This window comes from Fusarium vanettenii, assembly GCF_000151355.1.
Source record: "Fusarium vanettenii 77-13-4 unplaced genomic scaffold NECHAsca_89_unmapped, whole genome shotgun sequence".
NCBI classification, from domain to species: Eukaryota; Fungi; Ascomycota; class Sordariomycetes; order Hypocreales; family Nectriaceae; genus Fusarium; species Fusarium vanettenii.
The window spans coordinates 1-11,391 of record NW_003315800.1 but is presented as its reverse complement, the minus strand read 5'-3'; the positions used below and the strand labels follow the sequence as shown (position 1 = coordinate 11,391).

General features: G+C 42.1%; 3 protein-coding genes across 3 annotated transcripts; 1 reads left to right on the top strand and 2 right to left on the bottom strand.

The window, feature by feature from the left end:
• Positions 1 to 50: 50 nt before the first annotated feature.
• On the bottom strand, positions 51 to 893 carry NECHADRAFT_89052 (uncharacterized protein; the record flags this gene model as incomplete). The annotated part of the gene is made up of 2 exons (XM_003039569.1): positions 51 to 799; positions 884 to 893. Coding segments are annotated over 2 exons (759 nt in total), but the record flags the coding sequence as incomplete, so codon positions are not given.
• Positions 894 to 1,553: 660 nt separating this feature from the next.
• Positions 1,554 to 2,029, bottom strand: NECHADRAFT_89051 (uncharacterized protein; the record flags this gene model as incomplete). The annotated part of the gene is made up of 2 exons (XM_003039568.1): positions 1,554 to 1,662; positions 1,749 to 2,029. The coding sequence occupies 2 exons, from the start codon at positions 2,027 to 2,029 to the stop codon at positions 1,554 to 1,556; spliced, it is 390 nt and encodes a 129-aa protein (XP_003039614.1).
• A 1,198-nt stretch (positions 2,030 to 3,227) lies between these two features.
• NECHADRAFT_89050 (uncharacterized protein) lies at positions 3,228 to 4,007 on the top strand (the record flags this gene model as incomplete). Its single annotated transcript, XM_003039570.1, has 3 exons — positions 3,228 to 3,478; positions 3,509 to 3,715; positions 3,818 to 4,007. The coding sequence occupies 3 exons, from the start codon at positions 3,228 to 3,230 to the stop codon at positions 4,005 to 4,007; spliced, it is 648 nt and encodes a 215-aa protein (XP_003039616.1).
• Positions 4,008 to 11,391: the final 7,384 nt, after the last annotated feature.

Sequence of the window (11,391 nt, the reverse complement as noted above, 5' to 3'; positions counted from 1 at the left end):
TGCCTATATGATTGCAATGTGGGATCGTCCGGAGAGACACCGTGTCCCACCTTCCCATCCGGAAACGGAAACGCGCCGGATGTGAAGAGCTCGTCCAGCGATATATCCTTGAAGATAGCTTTTTTCCCCGTCACTTCTGTGAACGTCTTAGCCAGGTACTCCCAGCCCACGCTCTCCGTCGCGACCATTAGATTCATCCCGTTGCTGCGGTCCGGGTTGTCAAACACCCAGCGTGCGTATCGCCCGAGGTCCGCGAGGTAGATCAGCGGCGGTCGCCCGTTCCCCAGCGGCGCCGCAAACACCGTCAGGTCGGGATCGTCAGGACTCTGCCGCGGCGCCAGCAGCTCTGCCAGCGTCTCCATATACATGCAGCTCGTCAGGACGGTCCACTTCATAGGGCTCGTCGCCTGCGCGCTGATGTAGTCGGCGACCTTGCCCTTGCCGTCCATGTGCCCTGCACGGTATTTGGGGTCGAAGTCGCCCAACTTGGACACATACGGCAGCGATGCCCACTGGAAGTGCGCCACGCCGCGGCTGCGCGCAATCTCGTACATGCGTATGCCCCAGTAGATCTCATTCTTCTCCCCGATGGCGAAGCCATTGGTGTTGACCCACGCGAAGTCGACGGCGTCGAAGGCGTGCTGCAGCGTGGCTTCATCATAGGGGTTCCCTTCCATGATAGCCACACCAGGAAGGTCGGCGAGCGCGGCAGCGGCGGGGGATGCCGAGGAACGTGTGAGAACGCGGATTTCGTATGCGGAATCGTCAGAAAGGGCTATCAAGAGCTTAGTCTGGAGAGCTAGTATTGCGGGAGATCACGCACCTTTCACCACAGCAGCACCTTGCGCTCCTGTCCCACCAACCACTAGGACGGTCTTCTTACTGCCCGACATCTTGGTGCATATGATGTAGCTATTCCCAAACGTATGGAATAGATTGAATACGGCAATGTTAGAGCCTATGTCCAGCATCTGGTGGTGGTAAACTGCCGCTTTTTATAGTTGACTTGGTGTGGCAGACAACCGTCATAGCTGAAACTCAGGTTATCCAAAGTATAGTCCTTTTCACAAATGGGTACCAAGTCATGCTCTGTGAGAGCAGGTTGCCGAATAAAGGTTTAATCAACCCCGCGACACCAGCCATCGAGAACGGTTGGTGGGGTCCATTTCCTTAGGAAAAGCTGGCGGCACGGGGGGGGGGGATTATTGCGAGGTACCGCTACAGCGAGTTTGGGACGTGCGTAAACTTGTAGTTGCAGGATTGCCCGTTGTATCCACAGTCCAGAGTCTAAAATTCAGTAAAGTCTCATGTAAAACAAGGCTTCGGTGGCTACGAAGTAATCTCATCCTGAGGCCGGATGTTTCGTCGTGTCCTGACCGACGAAACTCAAACAAGTGGGAATGAACGGCCGCTAGCATTATCTCCAGCTTTCCCATTACCCGTTTATGAATGTGTCTAAAACATAAGAAGGATACTAAACTTAATATTGCGATCACAGTGATATCATCATCTTCCGATGCTTCTTTTTATTTGTGGTGTGCGGCCAGCAATATTCATAGAGATGCTTGTTCATGTTGGAAGGTCCCAGACAACGCTCCTGGACCAAACAAGTTGGCTCTCCAGCTGACTTCACGATGATCGACTTTCTGGCAGATACATCTCCTGTATACAATTACAAGCCCACTCACCGAATGGAATTCTCCCACAACTTGGCTGCCTTTTCCGTATCGTAAGCATGAGCCCCGTACCCAGGTCCCCAGTGACCGAGTGAGGGTTTCCACGGTCCAGCAATCTGGCAATTCTCAAGATACTTGCCGCCCATACTCTCAAGGGCCGCTGCAGTAGCACCACAAGCGCTCGTAGCGGCACCTTGTTCAGGATTCTTGCTGACCTTGGCAGGGTAGGGGTCACTTGCAAGGACGTTCTTCCCGTCATCGGGCATATGACGCGCCAGGTCCGTTTGGACAGCTCCCGGCTGAACGCTCCAAGCATGTATACCCTGCGTTCCGTATTCGTCGTTCAATCTCATTTGCAGTCCAAAGATCGGCCGTTTTACTTTGGGCATAAGCTGCCATGCCGTCGTACGCGTCGAAGTTGACCTCCCCGAAGCGGTGAGCGAGCGATGTTAGGATAACGACTCGCGAAGCCCTCTCAGGAGTGGCACCAGCTAGTAATGCAGGCTGGAGAAGGTTGAAGAGGAGAAAGTGCGAGAGATGGTTGGTGCCAAACAGGGTCTCGAAGCCATCCTTGGTCCGCCCTTCGGCTGGAAAGATACCGGAGAAACTCGAGAAATTCAACCTCTTGGCAAAGTGGAACTGGCCCACCCACCCCGCCCACTATGCCCTTAAGGGCTAAAGCCGATGAGGCTCATTGCAAATCCGATATCAGATTAATCCCTCAACTGGGGAGGTAGAGTAAGGGCACGTGTTGGAGTTTTCTTGATGTGATAACGTGCAGTATTGGGTTTTAATACTGCTGTGTGTCTTCAACTGTGTCCTTTGCTCCTGTGGCTGACAGCGATGTCATCAAAAAAAAAAAAAAAATAGAATTGATGTGATAACGTATGATAAGCGAGTGCAACAAACAAGCGAGCGCAACACATGCGGACCGGAGTCTTCCGTAGGACATGGCAACTGGGCCAATGACACGGGACAGATCGACCACGAGGGTTGATTGATACCAGTCCGCTGTCACTGCGGCTGGACCAATTGAAGCTTATCTCGTCTGGTCCACTCTCCCGCGAGTGTTAGTCCGGGGGGGTGCGCTGATTTAGGGAAAGGATCTCTGATTGGGAAAAAGAGGGGTACATAATATTAGGTGCCGATCATACTATCAATGAAGTACCTTCGTTTTGTTGCATATCACCGCTACTCAACCCCGCCTCAACGGCTGCTGGCCTCCGCTGAATCCGAGCCGTCCTTTGAGCTGAATTTGGTCCCGTGCTCACCTGGCCCGTGCTCTCAAGTCCCGCGCCACGGCCGCTGTCCCTTGGCGCCGCTGTCCCCTCCACCTGCCCTTCATTCCCCGGATCCCCGACCTGTCCGTTCACCTGCAGTGCTCTTGCCTTGCATTTTCTCTTAATGTACTCCTCCTCAGAGACGGCTCTATCTCGCTTGAATTCCACATGGTGATGCCCCTTCGTCCACCGATGGCGTCGCAATAGCTTCCCTCCGACCTGAATCCCTGTTTTCCTGAGAGGCAGCTCACCTGACGATTCCATGACGACCATGTCCATCCCCACATCAATCTTCCAGTCGCAACGACGCTTGGTTCTCGTCGCTTCCGCCGCCTTCTTTGTCGTGAGCGTCTACCTCTGCACTATAGTACTATTCGCCATGGATTTCAACCGCGCGTCCATCTCCTCAAGTTACGAAGACATCGAAGTAGACCTCCCCAAGGCCAATCTTCCCTCATCTACCGGCTCCTATAACCAGCCATCGTCCGAGGACATCACCGTCGTGGCTACGCTTCCTAACGGGTACGTCCCGACCACCGATAATAATAGGAGGATAATCGTGATCGGAGACCTCCACGGCATGATCCACCCGCTCAACACCCTCCTCGAAGAGACCGGGTTCGATAGCACAAAAGACCACATCGTGTCAGTAGGCGACATGGTCAACAAGGGTCCCGATTCTACCGGCGTCATCAAACGCCTCATGGATCTTAACGCCAGCGCCGTCCGCGGGAACCACGAAGACCGCGTGCTATGGGCGTAGATAGCTTATAATACTAGGGAAGATATCGCGGCCGACTTGGCAATGAAAGACGCGGAGGTGCCTCCAGGCGAGTCTGGGGATCTAAAGACAGCACGGAGCCTTTCGTCAGAGCAGCTGGACTGGCTCAAGAGCTTACCCGTTATCCTCACCGTTGACCCGCTCAACCTGTGTATTGTCCACGCAGGACTTGTCCCGGGTATCGAGCTTGAGCAGCAAGTCCCCTGGGCCGTAATGAATATACGAACGCTCACCTACCCTACTGACGATTTCCGCAGGAAGGAAGAATAGAAGCAGGAGAAAGAGGAGCAGAAAAAGAAGAAGGAAGGGGAGCGAAAAAAGCAAGAAGAGGAAGAAAAGAATAAGTCCCGTCGCGATGAGGCCGAGCCTGATGACGCCGCCGAAAACATCGTCATCGAGAGAACCATACTCAATCACGACGTCTGGATCCCTATCGACAGCCACGACGGCGACAAGTGGACCGACATCTGGAACCGCGAGCAGAAGCGAGTCCCTAAGTCCCATCGCCGCACCATAGTATACGGCCACGATTCTCAGCGCGGCTATTAGGAAGATTCCTACACCTTTGGCCTCGACTCCGGGTGCGTCAAAGGTGGTGCCCTGTCCGGCTTTATTATCCAGGCGGTCGAGGGGGCTTGGACACATACCACCGTGCAGGTGCCGTGTGAAGAATCGTGAGCTTGGCGTGGGCGTGAGTAAAGCTGGATAGGCAGATATCGCATTGTATGGGCTGCAATAGATTTCCTGGAGGGGGAGAGATGCTTGGCCTGCATTTATGGTTAGGGTTGTCGTTGCAGGCGTTGAAGATATGTGTTTTCGGCAACGGCGATGAAGAAATAAGCATCCAATCTCGTTTCTATCGTGTATAATGATGTTGGAATATTCACGGTTTGATCAATGATGGAGAATCCTGGGTTGGCATGACTCTTATTCTCATTCAGATTACCGCCACAGAAGAGTCCTGTCGATGTTTTGACGAACCCTTTTCTCCCGCAGCGCCTTCGGTAGGCAAATTGGTAGATGCTGTTGCAAACGAGGGCACAGGTATACCTATTGTCGTCCATCCCTTTGACCAGATTCTAAAGTCGCCTGGAATAGAGCTTGAGCGGAGTCACCTAGACCACCGATAACAGGCATGCCATCACCCTCGCAAGGAGCCTGATAGAGGAGAGGATGCGCAAGATCGGACATCCGTGACGCATGTGCTGGCGTTGAAGGGTTTACGATGTGCGGTGAAGAGCATGGTGATCCAGTTGCCACGCTGGTAACGGCATCTGACTCGGTTGCGCCAGCTGTAGTTGAGTCCACAGAATGAACACGATTGATATTATCCAACACTTTACTGGGACTGTCTGGGACGACTGGGCTGCGGCTGAGACTGATAGGCATAGCTGTGGTCTGCTCGTGGTATGCTGAATTATTGATGAGACCACATTAACCAATAGAAACCATCTTTGTCGTCCAGACTATATATAGATGATGATGTATAATCCCCTTCGCTAGATATACGCTGTTATTCATCAGTCTTAAAGACGCCCATTACCCCTTTTAAACGAATGTTAGTGCCAAAAGGCACTCTCCCCTGTCCATTGCACACATCATATTCTGCTACACAATGCTCTTCGCCGTTCTTATCGGCCTCATAGGCCCAGATGAAACAGCGACACCAATATAGAGTCTGGTTGACTCCTTTCACAAACCCGGGTGTCTTTCTGGAATCGTCACCAAAGGTTATAGTTTCGTTGAGTAGCTCTCGACTGAATGGCTGAAGATCACATCAGTTTTACCATTCCAACTTACATATGGAGAGGTACCATTAAGAAATGACTTTCAACCTGATGATGAATTAAAGATTGATCGATTGATGCCACCTTTGACAAAGTTCCCAACGTGTGCCCCTGATGGGCTATACCTTGACAGGAAACGTCGCTAAAGGTCAGCGGCTCGAAGGTTGATCAAAATCCTCGTCGGATAGTGGCTGGTCTAGAAAGCCGTCTCCTCAAAAGGTATCGAGCTTGGGTGCATTCCCAGGCTGTTGGTGAGGGCTCTGCTACCTTAATCGTGAATATAAATTATATCGAAGAAAAGTAGAGCGGCAGAAAGCTGGCAGCGGAAAAGTGGTTGGTAGCGGGTGGCGAAGCTAGTGCTGTGAGGGATGAAGTGATGTGAGGCCGTTTACCTGTATGCGTATCTTGGCTTATCCTTGGCTCTACCCCTTATCAAGGGTAACAGGATGTTGTATCACGTGCTATATCACGTATGCTGTGAAGCGTGTCGGATACGTCCACTTCAGTTACTCTCGGGTTACGCGATTATGTGGTGCCTGTGACAGCCAGCACCTGGTGTCCCCACCAGTAAGTCTGAAAGTAGATACGTCCGGGGAATTCAACGGCGGCAATGTCAGTATTCCCGAACTGGCAGTGCTCCGGGGACGAACTCTTGCTTTCACGTTAACCGTCTGGGTTGGCGGCAAATTCGATCGCTGGATTGGAGGCACATTGCCGGCTGGTTATGTTGTGTTCACCGTGATGGAGCTTATACCGTAGCATCTCGAGAAATTCGGACTCTCTAGCCCCTCCACTTTTCCACTTTTTAACCTCTAAACCGTTAGTTACCGTTGGTTAATTGGCTGATACGGAGTTTTGTGGCGACGCTAGAGTGTCCGAATTTCTCGAGATCCTACGGTATTTACTCACAATGTCGCTAATACACCATAGCTGTCATAGACGAGGCTCATATACGAGCTCACGGCAACGAGTTTGCAGATGAAGCAGCCGAGGATGCAGCAGCTGGTGAGCGAACAGAACATTGAGAGAAACTGGAGAGGGCACCATGGTAGAGAAACGACCAAAGATCATCCGCTCAAGCCGACGCTTGCGACGTTGTTCAGCAGTGAAGGGATCGAATAATGGGGAAACCTCCTGCAGACATGAGACCAGGGCCAAGGCAAATTCAGATCATCTCGAAGCTCCTGAGCCAGCGCTTGATCATCGACGCAATAATGATGGAGCCAACAAACTGGAAGACTTGGTTGAGACCCTGTAAGAGACCAAGGCGCTCGAAAGTCTTCGCCGAGGTTCCACTAACGATTGCGTCGTAGTCGTAACAATTTATGGCGAGAGCGGTAATAGAGCCGTTGAATACCTCAAGGCCGAACTTGCAAATCATGATGATGAGGATATAGAAAAATTGTTAACACCGTATAACCAAGATGGTCCGATCTGCTGGTGGTTGGGATGTGGATACTATGTAGTGAGCTGTGCTGTTCATAAACACACAGGCCTTAGACCTTTCAATATCACCTGCAACCCTTTTGCGGTGCTGCGCCTCTCAGCAGCAGTAAAAGCCTAGAGGCCCCGTTTGAAGACTTGATAATACATCATCACAGCTACGGGCTGCACGTGGGTTACCGAGGTCTGTGAAATGGGTGACGGATCCTGACCTACAGAGTCAATCATGCTACGAAACTCAAAGGTTATGTACTCGGGGGCTGTCCTCCCTCTTGCCTACGCATGAGCAAATGGTTGACAATTTCCGTCCCTATGTGCATCTGGGCGTTGAGCTCATAGGCTGTTAACTTCATTCAATTAGGCGATGGCGTGGCAATTATCTGTTCCCAAATGCGAGCTGAATCAATAGGCAGTCAGGGAAGACATGTGTGTGTGTGTGATAATCACATGCCTGCGGATAATACTCTGTCGTGACCACCCTCAAAATTTTTGATCTTGCACCATGGAAGGGAATGGGTATGTTTTAACCCCCGCCTAGTAGGAACCTTCTCGGAATCTCCTCGCCCCTCTTTAGCTCCTCAACACCGCAACCAAACATTGCGCTGGGATTTCTTGTCTTGGAGATAAGCATCCAGGTATGCTGAAAATGCGAGTCTTTCCTGCAGGATGTTATCCGGCAGTGAGTCAATAACCCTATTCATAATAGTTGCTTGGTCAGGCTGAGCCTAGTTTAACAGGCCTACATCAGGACGAAGCCCCTAAATCCTACCCAGATAGCTCGCAGGAACGTGGCAACTATCACTTAATGCCTAGAAATCCTTCATGTTTCAGCCGCTCCCATATCGGGACGATCAGAACCAGGAAAGGCTGCTGCTCCTTCAAGTGTTAGGCTATGCATGAAGTTGTATCGAGCCTAGACACCCTATTGGTATCTTGGGGGTTTGCTCAGCAGCTATGCCGCAACCATGGATTTGGCTGATCGTGCAAGCTGTTTCCGTTAAATCCTGAGTGCGTTCTTCATTAGGCCTCCTAAACCAACATATGGATAGTGAATAGCTTGATACGAAGGATCACTCAACCCTAGCACTCAACTGACATGAATTAAGAGAGACGTACACGAAATATGACGCGCCAGTGATAAGGTCTCATTGCTCGGTACCATGCGATACCCCTCCACCGATAAGACCCCTCTACCAACAAGCAAAAAAAGTTTCCCCATATAAACTACTATTTTTAACTACCTCATAATAAGTCACTAGAAATATAAAAAATAAATCAATTCTTATTTTTCTATTAGGATTTAAATAGTTTTTAATATTATCTTAGTCTTTTAATTATATAGCTTACGCGAGTATATATAATAAGTAATTCTTCTACCTTTGAATTTATACTCTTATCTTCTTTTATTTCTCCTACCTTAATTATATCTTTAATAACTTTTATCTCTTAAGCTACTTAATTTAGCTCTAAAATAATATTATTAGCTATTACAGCCTTAGCTAATATTATAAACTTTCTATTAGGATTTAATATTACTTTTCTCGTTTTACTTTTACTTAATCGCTTAATTTCCTCTTTTAAATTAATTACTCTTAAGCTTAAAGAAATAATCTTTAATTCTTATACTTTAAACCCTTTTGATATTATAAAATAATATCTTCTAATTAAAAGGCTTTTATTTTTCCTTAGATCCCTAATATAATAATTAGTCTTTAATATATTATTAGAATTATATTATTTATCGCTAAGGCTATCTAATATAGGTATTATTTCCTTTTTATCTAGCTAAATCTCTAGATATATAAGCGCTTTTTATTATAAAATTAGCTAATTTTTAATTATTTATTAACCTAAAAGGATATTTTCCTTTATTATGCTTACTTCCCTAGCTTTAATATATGCCTTAATAAAGTTAATCTTATCTAATAGTATAGAATCGGTTAGGCTTATTACTTTTTAAAGTTCTTTGCGATAGGTAGCCTTAGAGATATTAAATATGCTATTATTAAATAGCTATAAGCTATAGGAGCAATAAGCTAATAGGTAATAATAATATATATTATTTAAAAGGTATATAGCTATTTACTTATCTTATAACGAGAGGATATTTCCTAAGGGATAAACCGGTTATATAGGTTTATATTAGTAAAGGAGAATATTATATAACCTTAAAGGGTAATATAATATCACGTCTAGTAATATACTTAAGGTATTAAGTATAACTAAGTTATATTAATAGCTAAGGTAATTACTATATAAGAAAGTATAATAAGTATATTCTATATATTTATCTAATCTTTAAGTTAAATATAATTAAGTTAAGTTATTAATATTTAACTTATATAATCAAGAGAAATTAAATTAATTTTATTTAATTTATATATTTTCTTACCCTATGATTAGCTAATATAATAGGGTTAGTTTCTTACTTAGTATTATTACCCTTAATTATATTATAGCTATAATATAAGGCTTCCCCTCTATTAATCTTATCCCTAAGGCTAGCTTTAGAGACTAAGTATTACTATAAGTAACTTAGACTTATAATTATTTCTTTTATTAATGCGATATTAGGTTATGTCGAAAAATTATCTTCTCGCCCTAAATTTATTACTATATGCTATAATAACCTTTCTCGCTTAATTAATAAATTTAATTTTAAGATACCTTGGTATTCTATATACTTCTATATTAACCGCTATTTATATATAGTAGCTAAAAGAAAATAATATTATAATTTTTATATTAAGAAGAAATATATAAATTATAATTTTAGTAATATTTCTTTATAAGCTTATAGGTTATTATTTCCCTCGGTAATAGGTATATATTAATATATTTTAATTACTTATATTTCTTAAGAGAAGGATTATCTTAAAGAATAAAAAGAGAAAACTAAGGTAGACCTTCTAGAGGCCTTATCTCGCTTATAGCGGCTTTATTATTAAGAGAAATATCTTTATAAGAAAGCTATTAAGATAATCTATTATAATTATAAGGACTTAGACGAGCTAAATAAGGTAGAGTATTATAATAAAGAGACTTATTATAATTTAGAGGTTTAGGCCTTATCTAAGGTTTAATTACTAAAAGATTATAGGGTTATTAATTAAAGTATTATTCCTAAGTCTATTTTATTTTTATTTAGTATTATTAATAAAAGTTCTTTAAAAAGTATTATATATTAGTAAGGTATTCTAAGGGTTTTTATATACTTTCTAAGTTAAAGTAATCCTTTTATTTAATAAAATATATTATTTTATTATTAATTTTATTTATATTAAGGATAGCTTTTATAATATATTTTTTTAATTTATTAATTTTTATATTAGGCTTATTACTTATTTTTACTTAGATAATATCTTATATTAATTTAAGTAATAAAATATAAAAGATTAAATAAAGCTTAACCTTAGGTAATAAATCTAATTTATAATTATATTTTAAGATTTTCTTTTTAATTTTATATAATTTAATATATTTATAATTAAGTTTTTTATTTTATTATTTTATTTTAATATTTTTTATTATAAGGTAAATTATATTTCTCTCTAAGAAGGTTAATCCCTTAATCTTTTTCTTATTAATATAAGTTATTATTTTATTTTTAATAAATTTAAATTCTATTTATATTTCTTTATATAAATTTTATAATTAATTATTAATAAAAATTACTTTTAGGTTAATAATAATATCTTAGGATTATTAGTAAATATCTAAGGTAAATCTAAAATTAATATAAACTAATATAATCTTTATACTTTTATTTATAGCTATATTATAGGCTAGCTAGGTAGCTAATAGCTTCTTAACCTAATTAATTTATTTATAATTAATATAATATTAAAGGTATTATTCTAATATTTAATTTATATATTTTATTTATTTATTTATCTTCTTATAATATATAATAAAAAGCTTATAATTAATTCCTAAGTATCCTATAAGGCTTTATTAAAACTTAGATATAAATAATAATCCTTAATTAATAATAATCTTAAGTAATATATTATATATCTTAGTAATATAAAAATAAAAGAGATAAGTAAATTCTTTAGCTATTATTAATTCTCTATAAGGTATAAAATAAGAAAATTTTATAAGTCTATCTATAATAATAAGAATATTATTATAGAAGTTTCTAGTAATTAATTCTTCTAATAGGGGTAATTTAATAATAAAATCTATTATAATAGCTTCCTATAGTAATTAAGATACTAATAGGGGTTATAATTTGCTATAGGGTTTATAATATTATGCCTTAGTTTTTATATAGATATTATATTAACTAATAATTATTATAATAATTTTCTTTATATTAGGAAAAGTATATATTATTTTAATTTATTCTAGGGTTTTATTAATCCCTTAATATCTATATAACTAATAACTTTATATTTTATATATAAAGTTATATTATAGTT